Genomic DNA, 12449 nt, shown 5'->3' on the forward strand with positions numbered 1-12449 from the left:
CCACCCCCACAGCTCCCTCAGACCCTTCTCCTTCTTCCCCAGACCCTTCCCCACCTTCCTTGCCCTTCCCTGCCCCCTCCCCACCCTCTCAATGTCCTCCTGGCACTGAGGAGCCCAACCCTGCCCTCAGGCTTCCAGCTCTGCCCTCCCCAGTGCCCAGCCCAGGGGGGCTGTCCTGCTCCTGTTGCCCATCCTGGGGCTGCTCCATGCCAGGCTGCTGCTGCCCTTTTTGGCCACCTGGGCACCCCCTGGGCTCATCTCCAGCTGCTGTCAACCAACACTTCCAAATCTTTCTCTGCTGGGCACTTTTCAGCCACTCTGCCCCCAGCCTGGCGTCTCCGTGGGGTTGTGGTGACCCAAGGGCAGGACCCAGCACGGGGCAGGGATCCCAGGGGGTCATGGATCCCAGGGGGTCATGGATCCCAGGGGGTCATGGATCCCAGTGGGTCATGGATCCCAGCATGGGCCATGGATCCCAGCATGGGTCATGGATCCCAGGAGGTCATGGATCCCAGCATGGGCCATGGATCCCAGTAGTGGTCATGGATCCCAGCATGGGTCATGGATCCCAGCATGGGTCATGGATCCCAGCATGGGCCATGGATCCCAGCATGGGTCATGGATCCCAGCATGGGCCATGGATCCCAGTAGTGGCCATGGATCCCAGTGGGTCATGGATCCCAGCATGGGTCAGGATCCCAGCATGGGTCAGGATCCCAGCATGGGTCATGGATCCCAGCATGGGCCATGGATCCCAGCATGGGCCATGGATCCCAGCATGGGTCATGGATCCCAGCATGGGTCATGGATCCCAGTAGTGGTCATGGATCCCAGTAGTGGCCATGGATCCCAGCATGGGTCATGGATCCCAGCATGGGTCAGGATCCCAGTGGGTCATGGATCCCAGCATGGGTCAGGATCCCAGCATGGGTCATGGATCCCAGTAGTGGCCATGGATCCCAGTAGTGGCCATGGATCCCAGCATGGGTCATGGATCCCAGTGGGCCGTGGATCCCAGCATGGCTCATGGATCCCAGCATGGGTCATGGATCCCAGCATGGGTCAGGATCCCAGCATGGGTCATGGATCCCAGCAAGGGTCATGGATCCCAGCATGGGTCATGGATCCCAGTAGTGGCCATGGATCCCAGTAGTGGCCATGGATCCCAGCATGGGTCATGGATCCCAGTGGGCCGTGGATCCCAGCATGGCTCATGGATCCCAGCATGGGTCATGGATCCCAGCATGGGTCAGGATCCCAGCATGGGTCATGGATCCCAGCATGGGTCAGGATCCCAGCATGGGTCATGGATCCCAGCATGGCTCATGGATCCCAGCAAGGGCCATGGATCCCAGTAGTGGCCATGGATCCCAGCATGAGTCATGGATCCCAGCATGGGTCATGGATCCCAGTAGTGGCCATGGATCCCAGTGGGCCATGGATCCCAGCATGGGTCATGGATCCCAGCATGGGCCATGGATCCCAGCATGGGCCATGGATCCCAGTAGTGGTCATGGATCCCAGCATGGGCCATGGATCCCAGCAAGGGTCATGGATCCCAGCATGGGCCATGGATCCCAGCAAGGGTCATGGATCCCAGCATGGGCCATGGATCCCAGCAAGGGTCATGGATCCCAGTGGGTCAGGATCCCAGCATGGGTCATGGATCCCAGTAGTGGCCATGGATCCCAGTGGGCCATGGATCCCAGCATGGGTCATGGATCCCAGTAGTGGCCATGGATCCCAGTAGTGGCCATGGATCCCAGCATGGGTCATGGATCCCAGTAGTGGCCATGGATCCCAGCATGGGTCATGGATCCCAGCATGGGTCATGGATCCCAGCATGGGTCATGGATCCCAGCAAGGGTCATGGATCCCAGCAAGGGTCATGGATCCCAGCAAGGGTCATGGATCCCAGCATGGGTCATGGATCCCAGCAAGGGTCATGGATCCCAGCAAGGGTCATGGATCCCAGCAAGGGTCATGGATCCCAGCATGGGCCATGGATCCCAGCATGGGCCATGGATCCCAGCATGGGCCATGGATCCCAGCAAGGGTCATGGATCCCAGTGGGTCAGGATCCCAGCATGGGTCATGGATCCCAGTAGTGGTCATGGATCCCAGGGGGTCATGGATCCCAGCATGGGCCATGGATCCCAGCATGGGCCATGGATCCCAGTAGTGGTCATGGATCCCAGCAAGGGTCATGGATCCCAGCATGGGTCATGGATCCCAGCAAGGGTCATGGATCCCAGCAAGGGTCATGGATCCCAGCATGGGCCATGGATCCCAGCATGGGCCATGGATCCCAGCAAGGGCCATGGATCCCAGCATGGGCCATGGATCCCAGCATGGGTCATGGATCCCAGTAGTGGCCATGGATCCCAGCATGGGTCATGGATCCCAGCAAGGGTCATGGATCCCAGTAGTGGCCATAGATCCCAGCAAGGGTCATGGATCCCAGGGGGTCATGGATCCCAGGGGGTCATGGATCCCAGGGGGTCATGGATCCCAGCATGGGCCATGGATCCCAGCAAGGGTCATGGATCCCAGCATGGGACATGGATCCCAGCAAGGGGCATGGATCCCAGCATGGGACATGGATCCCAGCAAGGGACATAGATCCCAGCATGGGCCATGGATCCCAGTAGTGGCCATAGATCCCAGCATGGGCCATGGATCCCAGTAGTGGCCATGGATCCCAGCATGGGTCATGGATCCCAGCATGGGTCATGGATCCCAGCATGGGCCATGGATCCCAGTAGTGGCCATGGATCCCAGCATGGGTCATGGATCCCAGCAAGGGCCATGGATCCCAGCAAGGGCCATGGATCCCAGCATGGGCCATGGATCCCAGCATGGGCCATGGATCCCAGCATGGGTCATGGATCCCAGTAGTGGCCATGGATCCCAGTAGTGGCCATGGATCCCAGCATGGGTCATGGATCCCAGCATGGCTCATGGATCCCAGCAAGGGCCATGGATCCCAGCAAGGGTCATGGATCCCAGCATGGGCCATGGATCCCAGCATGGGTCATGGATCCCAGTAGTGGCCATGGATCCCAGCATGGGTCATGGATCCCAGCATGGGTCATGGATCCCAGTAGTGGCCATGGATCCCAGCATGGGTCATGGATCCCAGCATGGCTCATGGATCCCAGCATGGGCCATGGATCCCAGCATGGGTCATGGATCCCAGCATGGCTCATGGATCCCAGTAGTGGCCATGGATCCCAGTAGTGGCCATGGATCCCAGCATGGGTCATGGATCCCAGCATGGGTCATGGATCCCAGCATGGGCCATGGATCCCAGTAGTGGTCATGGATCCCAGCATGGGTCATGGATCCCAGCATGGGTCATGGATCCCAGCATGGGTCATGGATCCCAGCATGGGCCATGGATCCCAGTAGTGGCCATGGATCCCAGCAAGGGTCATGGATCCCAGCAAGGGCCATGGATCCCAGCATGGGTCATGGATCCCAGCAAGGGTCATGGATCCCAGCATGGGTCATGGATCCCAGCATGGGCCATGGATCCCAGCATGGCTCATGGATCCCAGCATGGCTCATGGATCCCAGCATGGCTCATGGATCCCAGTGGGCCGTGGCTCACACCCAGTCTGTCTCAGCTGTGACTCCTGCCCCCCCTGGCTGCCAGGCTGTGCTGGCACAGCTGAGCCTGGGCACAGAAGGAACTCTCAGCTCCACCTCTCACCTAAGCAAGTTGAGGTGGTCCTGGGGGGGGTTGAGGTGGTCCTGGGGCGTTGAGGTGGTCCTGGGGGGTGAGGTGGTCCTGGGGGGGTTGAGGTGGTCCTGGGGGGAGTTGAGGTGGTCCTGGGGGGGGTTGAGGTGGTCCTGGGGGGCGTTGAGGTGGTCCTGGGGGGCGTTGAGGTGGTCCTGGGGGGGTTGAGGTGGTCCTGGGGGGCGTTGAGGTGGTCCTGGGGGGGCGTTGAGGTGGTCCTGGGGGGGAGTTGAGGTGGTCCTGGGGGGGGTTGAGGTGGTCCTTGGGGGGTGGTGCTGAGGAGATGCTCCTGGGGTGAGGAGCCTCAGGTTGGGGCAGGGGAGGGGAAAAAAGGCTCAGGGTGGGGCAGGGAAGGGGAAAAAAGCCTCAGGGTGGGGCAGGGGAGGGGAAAAAGCCTCAGGGTGGGGCAGGGGAGGGGAAACAAGGCTCAGGGTGGGGCAGGGGAGGGGAAAAAAAGCCTCAGGGTGGGGCAGGGGAGGGGAAAAAAGCCTCAGGGTGGGGCAGGGGAGGGGAAAAAAGCCTCAGGGTGGGGCAGGGGAGGGGAAACAAGGCTCAGGGTGGGGCAGGGGAGGGGAAACAAGGCTCAGGGTGGGGCAGGGGAGGGGAAAAAAAGCCTCAGGGTGGGGCAGGGGAGGGGAAACAAGGCTCAGGGTGGGGCAGGGGAGGGGAAAAAAGGCTCAGGGTGGGGCAGGGGAGGGGAAAAAAAGGCTCAGGGTGGGCAGGGGAGGGGAAAAAAGGCTCAGGGTGGGGCAGGGGAGGGGAAAAAAGGCTCAGGGTGGGGCAGGGGAGGGGAAAAAGCCTCAGGGTGGGGCAGGGGATGGGAAACAAGGCTCAGGGTGGGGCAGGGGAGGGGAAAAAAGGCTCAGGGTGGGGCAGGGGAGGGGAAACAAGGCTCAGGGTGGGGCAGGGAGCTGAGCAGCCTCTTGACCTCTGGGAGGGGGTTGGGGATGGTTTTGTTTCCAGGTTCCTCTACAGTGAGCTGCTGAAGTACAACCCCTCCAGCCCTGCCTCTGCAGAGCAGAGCATCTTTGAGCCAGCAGCAGCAGGGAGGAAGCTGAGGGTGAAGAGTGGAGTCTCCTTCCACCTCTACGTCAGGTAGAGTGGCAGAGGGGGGAGGGGAGGAGCTGGCACAGCAGCCCCTGGCACTGCAGCCCCCTCCCCCTCCCCCTTGGCAGTGCCCTGGCCTGGCTGCTGACCCTGGGCAGGGTTTGTCTTCCAGCACAGCCCCATGTGGAGATGGAGCTCTCTTTGACAAGTCCTGCACTGACCAGGCTGCGGTGCTGGGGCAGGCTCAGCACCAACCTCTCTTTGAGAACCCCAAACAAGGCAAACTGAGGACCAAGGTGGAGAATGGTGAGTGCTGGGCTGGCTTCGGCCTCCTCCTCCTCTCAGGCCCCTTCCCCCCTCCCAGACTTTCACAGAATGGGTTGGGTTGGGAGAGATCTTTAGGATCAGAATCAGTTGGGTTGGGAGAGATCTTTAGGATCAGAATCAGTTGGGTTGGGAGAGATCTTTAGGATCAGAATCAGTTAGGTTGGGAGAGATCTTTAGGATCAGAATCAGTTGGTTGGGAGAGATCTTTAGGATCAGAATCAGTTAGGTTGGGAGAGATCTTTAGGATCAGAATCAGTTAGGTTGGGAGAGATCTTTAGGATCAGAATCAGTTGGGTTGGGAGAGATCTTTAGGATCAGAATCAGTTGGGTTGGGAGAGATCTTTAGGATCAGAATCAGTTGGGTTGGGAGAGATCTTTAGGATCAGAATCAGTTAGGCTGGGAGAGATCTTTAGGATCAGAATCAGTTAGGCTGGGAGAGATCTTTAGGATCAGAATCAGTTAGGCTGGGAGAGATCTTTAGGATCAGAATCAGTTAGGCTGGGAGAGATCTTTAGGATCAGAATCAGTTGGTTGGGAGAGATCTTTAGGATCAGAATCAGTTAGGTTGGGAGAGATCTTTAGGATCAGAATCAGTTAGGTTGGGAGAGATCTTTAGGATCAGAATCAGTTGGTTGGGAGAGATCTTTAGGATCAGAATCAGTTAGGTTGGGAGAGATCTTTAGGATCAGAATCAGTTGGTTGGGAGAGATCTTTAGGATCAGAATCAGTTAGGTTGGGAGAGATCTTTAGGATCAGAATCAGTTAGGCTGGGAGAGATCTTTAGGATCAGAATCAGTTAGGCTGGGAGAGATCTTTAGGATCAGAATCAGTTAGGCTGGGAGAGATCTTTAGGATCAGAATCAGTTAGGCTGGGAGAGATCTTTAGGATCAGAATCAGGTTGGGAGAGATCTTTAGGATCAGAATCAGTTAGGTTGGGAGAGATCTTTAGGATCAGAATCAGTTAGGTTGGGAGAGATCTTTAGGATCAGAATCAGGTTGGGAGAGATCTTTGGGATCAGAATCAGTTAGGTTGGGAGAGATCTTTAGGATCAGAATCAGTTGGTGGGAGAGATCTTTAGGATCAGAATCAGTTAGGCTGGGAGAGATCTTTAGGATCAGAATCAGTTAGGTGGGAGAGATCTTTAGGATCAGAATCAGTTAGGTTGGGAGAGATCTTTAGGATCAGAATCAGTTAGGCTGGGAGAGATCTTTAGGATCAGAATCAGTTAGGCTGGGAGAGATCTTTAGGATCAGAATCAGTTAGGCTGGGAGAGATCTTTAGGATCAGAATCAGTTAGGCTGGGAGAGATCTTTAGGATCAGAATCATTGGCTGGGAGAGATCTTTAGGATCAGAATCAGTTAGGTTGGGAGAGATCTTTAGGATCAGAATCAGGTTGGGAGAGATCTTTAGGATCAGAATCAGTTAGGTTGGGAGAGATCTTTAGGATCAGAATCAGGTTGGGAGAGATCTTTAGGATCAGAATCAGTTAGGCTGGGAGAGATCTTTAGGATCAGAATCTTAGGTGGGAGAGATCTTTAGGATCAGAATCAGTTAGGTTGGGAGAGATCTTTAGGATCAGAATCAGGTTGGGAGAGATCTTTAGGATCAGAATCAGTTAGGTTGGGAGAGATCTTTAGGATCAGAATCAGTTAGGTGGGAGAGATCTTTAGGATCAGAATCAGGTGGGAGAGATCTTTAGGATCAGAATCAGTTGGTTGGGAGAGATCTTTAGGATCAGAATCATTAGGTTGGGAGAGATCTTTAGGATCAGAATCAGTTAGGTTGGGAGAGATCTTTAGGATCAGAATCAGGTTGGGAGAGATCTTTAGGATCAGAATCAGGCTGGCAGAGATCTTTGGGATCAGAATCAGGCTGGGAGAGATCTTTGGGATCAGAATCAGGCTGGGAGAGATCTTTAGGATCAGAATCAGTTAGGCTGGGAGAGATCTTTGGGATCAGAATCAGGTTGGGAGAGATCTTTAGGATCAGAATCAGTTAGGTTGGGAGAGATCTTTAGGATCAGAATCAGTTAGGCTGGGAGAGATCTTTAGGATCAGAATCAGTTAGGCTGGGAGAGATCTTTAGGATCAGAATCAGGTTGGGAGAGATCTTTAGGATCAGAATCAGTTAGGCTGGGAGAGATCTTTAGGATCAGAATCTTAGGTTGGGAGAGATCTTTAGGATCAGAATCAGTTAGGCTGGGAGAGATCTTTAGGATCAGAATCAGGTTGGGAGAGATCTTTAGGATCAGAATCAGTTAGGTTGGGAGAGATCTTTAGGATCAGAATCAGTTGGGTTGGGAGAGATCTTTAGGATCAGAATCCTTTAGGCTGGGAGAGATCTTTAGGATCAGAATCAGTTAGGTTGGGAGAGATCTTTAGGATCAGAATCAGGTTGGGAGAGATCTTTAGGATCAGAATCAGTTAGGTTGGGAGAGATCTTTAGGATAAGAATCAGTTAGGTTGGGAGAGATCTTTAGGATCAGAATCAGTTAGGTTGGGAGAGATCTTTAGGATCAGAATCAGTTAGGCTGGGAGAGATCTTTAGGATCAGAATCAGTTAGGCTGGGAGAGATCTTTAGGATCAGAATCAGTTAGGCTGGGAGAGATCTTTAGGATCAGAATCAGTTAGGCTGGGAGAGATCTTTAGGATCAGAATCAGTTAGGCTGGGAGAGATCTTTAGGATCAGAATCAGTTAGGTTGGGAGAGATCTTTAGGATCAGAATCAGTTAGGTTGGGAGAGATCTTTAGGATCAGAATCAGTTAGGTTGGGAGAGATCTTTAGGATCAGAATCAGTTAGGTTGGGAGAGATCTTTAGGATCAGAATCAGTTGGTTGGGAGAGATCTTTAGGATCAGAATCAGTTAGGTTGGGAGAGATCTTTAGGATCAGAATCAGTTAGGTTGGGAGAGATCTTTAGGATCAGAATCAGTTAGGTTGGGAGAGATCTTTAGGATCAGAATCAGTTAGGTTGGGAGAGATCTTTAGGATCAGAATCAGTTAGGTGGGAGAGATCTTTAGGATCAGAATCAGTTAGGTTGGGAGAGATCTTTAGGATCAGAATCAGTTAGGCTGGGAGAGATCTTTAGGATCAGAATCAGTTAGGCTGGGAGAGATCTTTAGGATCAGAATCAGTTAGGCTGGGAGAGATCTTTAGGATCAGAATCATTAGGCTGGGAGAGATCTTTAGGATCAGAATCAGTTAGGTTGGGAGAGATCTTTAGGATCAGAATCAGTTGGTTGGGAGAGATCTTTAGGATCAGAATCAGTTAGGTTGGGAGAGATCTTTAGGATCAGAATCAGGTTGGGAGAGATCTTTAGGATCAGAATCAGTTAGGCTGGGAGAGATCTTTAGGATCAGAATCAGTTAGGCTGGGAGAGATCTTTAGGATCAGAATCAGTTAGGTTGGGAGAGATCTTTAGGATCAGAATCAGTTATGTTGGGAGAGAACTTTAGGATCAGAAACAGTGAGGCAGGGAGAGATCTTTAGGATCAGAATCAGTTAGGCTGGGAGAGATCTTTAGGATCAGAATCAGGTTGGGAGAGATCTTTAGGATCAGAATCAGTTAGGTTGGGAGAGATCTTTAGGATCAGAATCAGGTTGGGAGAGATCTTTAGGATCAGAATCAGTTAGGTTGGGAGAGATCTTTAGGATCAGAATCAGTTAGGTTGGGAGAGATCTTTAGGATCAGAATCAGGTTGGGAGAGATCTTTAGGATCAGAATCAGTTAGGCTGGGAGAGATCTTTAGGATCAGAATCAGGTTGGGAGAGATCTTTAGGATCAGAATCAGTTAGGTTGGGAGAGATCTTTAGGATCAGAATCAGGTTGGGAGAGATCTTTAGGATCAGAATCAGTTAGGTTGGGAGAGATCTTTAGGATCAGAATCAGTTAGGTTGGGAGAGATCTTTAGGATCAGAATCAGGTTGGGAGAGATCTTTAGGATCAGAATCAGTTAGGTTGGGAGAGATCTTTAGGATCAGAATCAGGTTGGGAGAGATCTTTAGGATCAGAATCAGTTAGGCTGGGAGAGATCTTTAGGATCAGAATCAGTTAGGCTGGGAGAGATCTTTAGGATCAGAATCAGGTTGGGAGAGATCTTTAGGATCAGAATCAGTTAGGTTGGGAGAGATCTTTAGGATCAGAATCAGGTTGGGAGAGATCTTTAGGATCAGAATCAGTTAGGCTGGGAGAGATCTTTAGGATCAGAATCAGTTAGGCTGGGAGAGATCTTTAGGATCAGAATCAGGTTGGGAGAGATCTTTAGGATCAGAATCAGGTTGGGAGAGATCTTTAGGATCAGAATCAGGTTGGGAGAGATCTTTAGGATCAGAATCAGTTAGGTTGGGAGAGATCTTTAGGATCAGAATCAGTTAGGTTGGGAGAGATCTTTAGGATCAGAATCAGTTGGGTTGGGAGAGATCTTTAGGATCAGAATCAGTTGGGTTGGGAGAGATCTTTAGGATCAGAATCAGTTGGGTTGGGAGAGATCTTTAGGATCAGAATCAGGTTGGGAGAGATCTTTAGGATCAGAATCAGGTTGGGAGAGATCTTTAGGATCAGAATCAGGTTGGGAGAGATCTTTAGGATCAGAATCAGTTAGGTTGGGAGAGATCTTTAGGATCAGAATCAGTTAGGCTGGGAGAGATCTTTAGGATCAGAATCAGGTTGGGAGAGATCTTTAGGATCAGAATCAGTTAGGTTGGGAGAGATCTTTAGGATCAGAATCAGGTTGGGAGAGATCTTTAGGATCAGAATCAGTTAGGCTGGGAGAGATCTTTAGGATCAGAATCAGTTAGGCTGGGAGAGATCTTTAGGATCAGAATCAGTTAGGCTGGGAGAGATCTTTAGGATCAGAATCAGGTTGGGAGAGATCTTTAGGATCAGAATCAGTTAGGTTGGGAGAGATCTTTAGGATCAGAATCAGGTTGGGAGAGATCTTTAGGATCAGAATCAGTTAGGTTGGGAGAGATCTTTAGGATAAGAATCAGTTGGGTTGGGAGAGATCTTTAGGATCAGAATCAGTTGGGTTGGGAGAGATCCTTAGGATCAGAATCAGTTGGGTTGGGAGAGATCCTTAGGATCAGAATCAGTTAGGCTGGGAGAGATCTTTAGGATCAGAATAAGGCTGGGAGAGATCTTTAGGATCAGAATAAGGCTGGGAGAGATCTTTAGGATCAGAATAAGGTTGGGAGAGATCTTTAGGATCAGAATCAGTTAGGCTGGGAGAGATCTTTAGGATCAGAATCAGTTGGGTTGGGAGAGATCTTTAGGATCAGAATCAGTTGGGTTGGGAGAGATCCTTAGGATCAGAATCAGTTGGGTTGGGAGAGATCTTTAGGATCAGAATCAGTTGGGTTGGGAGAGATCTTTAGGATCAGAATCAGTTGGGTTGGGAGAGATCTTTAGGATCAGAATCAGTTAGGCTGGGAGAGATCTTTAGGATCAGAATAAGGTTGGGAGAGATCTTTGGGATCAGTATCAGGTTGGGAGAGATCTTTGGGATCAGAATCCTTTAGGCTAGGAGAGATCTTTAGGATCAGAATCAGTTAGGCTGGGAGAGATCTTTAGGATCAGAATCAGGTTGGGAGAGATCTTTAGGATCAGAATCAGTTGGGTTGGGAGAGATCTTTAGGATCAGAATCCTTTAGGCTGGGAGAGATCTTTAGGATCAGAATCAGGTTGGGAGAGATCTTTGGGATCAGAATCAGTTAGGTTGGGAGAGATCTTTAGGATCAGAATAAGGTTGGGAGAGATCTTTGGGATCAGTATCAGGTTGGGAGAGATCTTTGGGATCAGAATCCTTTAGGCTGGGAGAGATCTTTAGGATCAGAATCAGGTTGGGAGAGATCTTTAGGATCAGAATCAGTTAGGTTGGGAGAGATCTTTAGGATCAGAATCAGTTAGGTTGGGAGAGATCCTTAGGATCAGAATCAGTTGGTTGGGAGAGATCTTTAGGATCAGAATCAGTTGGGTTGGGAGAGATCTTTAGGATCAGAATCAGTTGGTTGGGAGAGATCTTTAGGATCAGAATCAGTTAGGTTGGGAGAGATCTTTAGGATCAGAATCAGTTGGCTGGGAGAGATCTTTGGGATCAGAATCAGTTAGGCTGGGAGAGATCTTTAGGATCAGAATCAGTTAGGCTGGGAGAGATCTTTAGGATCAGAATAAGGTTGGGAGAGATCTTTAGGATCAGAATCAGTTAGGCTGGGAGAGATCTTTAGGATCAGAATAAGGTTGGGAGAGATCTTTGGGATCAGAATCAGTTAGGTTGGGAGAGATCTTTAGGATCAGAATCAGTTAGGCTGGGAGAGATCTTTAGGATCAGAATAAGGTTGGGAGAGATCTTTGGGATCAGTATCAGGTTGGGAGAGATCTTTGGGATCAGAATCCTTTAGGCTGGGAGAGATCTTTAGGATCAGAATCAGTTAGGCTGGGAGAGATCTTTAGGATCAGAATCAGGTTGGGAGAGATCTTTAGGATCAGAATCAGGTTGGGAGAGATCTTTGGGATCAGAATCAGTTAGGCTGGGAGAGATCTTTGGGATCAGAATCAGTTAGGCTGGGAGAGATCTTTGGGATCAGAATCAGTTAGGCTGGGAGAGATCTTTAGGATCAGAATCAGGTTGGGAGAGATCTTTAGGATCAGAATCTTAGGCTGGGAGAGATCTTTAGGATCAGAATCAGTTAGGCTGGGAGAGATCTTTAGGATCAGAATCAGTTAGGCTGGGAGAGATCTTTAGGATCAGAATCAGTTAGGCTGGGAGAGATCTTTAGGATCAGAATCAGTTAGGCTGGGAGAGATCTTTAGGATCAGAATCAGTTAGGCTGGGAGAGATCTTTAGGATCAGAATCAGTTAGGCTGGGAGAGATCTTTAGGATCAGAATCAGTTAGGCTGGGAGAGATCTTTAGGATCAGAATCAGGTTGGGAGAGATCTTTAGGATCAGAATCAGTTAGGCTGGGAGAGATCTTTAGGATCAGAATCAGTTAGGCTGGGAGAGATCTTTAGGATCAGAATCAGTTAGGCTGGGAGAGATCTTTAGGATCAGAATCCTTTAGGCTGGGAGAGATCTTTAGGATCAGAATCCTTTAGGCTGGGAGAGATCTTTAGGATCAGAATCAGTTAGGCTGGGAGAGATCTTTAGGATCAGAATCAGTTAGGCTGGGAGAGATCTTTAGGATCAGAATCAGTTAGGCTGGGAGAGATCTTTAGGATCAGAATCCTTTAGGCTGGGAGAGATCTTTAGGATCAGAATCCTTTAGGCTGGGAGAGATCTTTAGGATCAGAATCCTTTAGGCTGGGAGAGATCTTTGGGATGTGCCCAGGG

The 12449-nt window shown here is 50.8% G+C and overlaps 1 protein-coding gene across 1 annotated transcript in view; it reads left to right on the forward strand.

The window, feature by feature from the left end:
- The window catches only part of ADAR (adenosine deaminase RNA specific), a 34187-nt gene that overhangs the window by 13409 nt on the left and 8329 nt on the right, over nucleotides 1-12449 (forward strand). The window contains exons 9-10 of the mRNA XM_054396977.1: nucleotides 4706-4837; nucleotides 4962-5095. Coding sequence (XP_054252952.1) covers nucleotides 4706-4837; nucleotides 4962-5095 — 266 coding nt within the window. The remainder of the gene's footprint in view (nucleotides 1-4705; nucleotides 4838-4961; nucleotides 5096-12449) is intronic.

Source organism: Indicator indicator, chromosome 40 (assembly GCF_027791375.1).
Source record: "Indicator indicator isolate 239-I01 chromosome 40, UM_Iind_1.1, whole genome shotgun sequence".
Taxonomy (NCBI): domain Eukaryota; kingdom Metazoa; phylum Chordata; class Aves; order Piciformes; family Indicatoridae; genus Indicator; species Indicator indicator.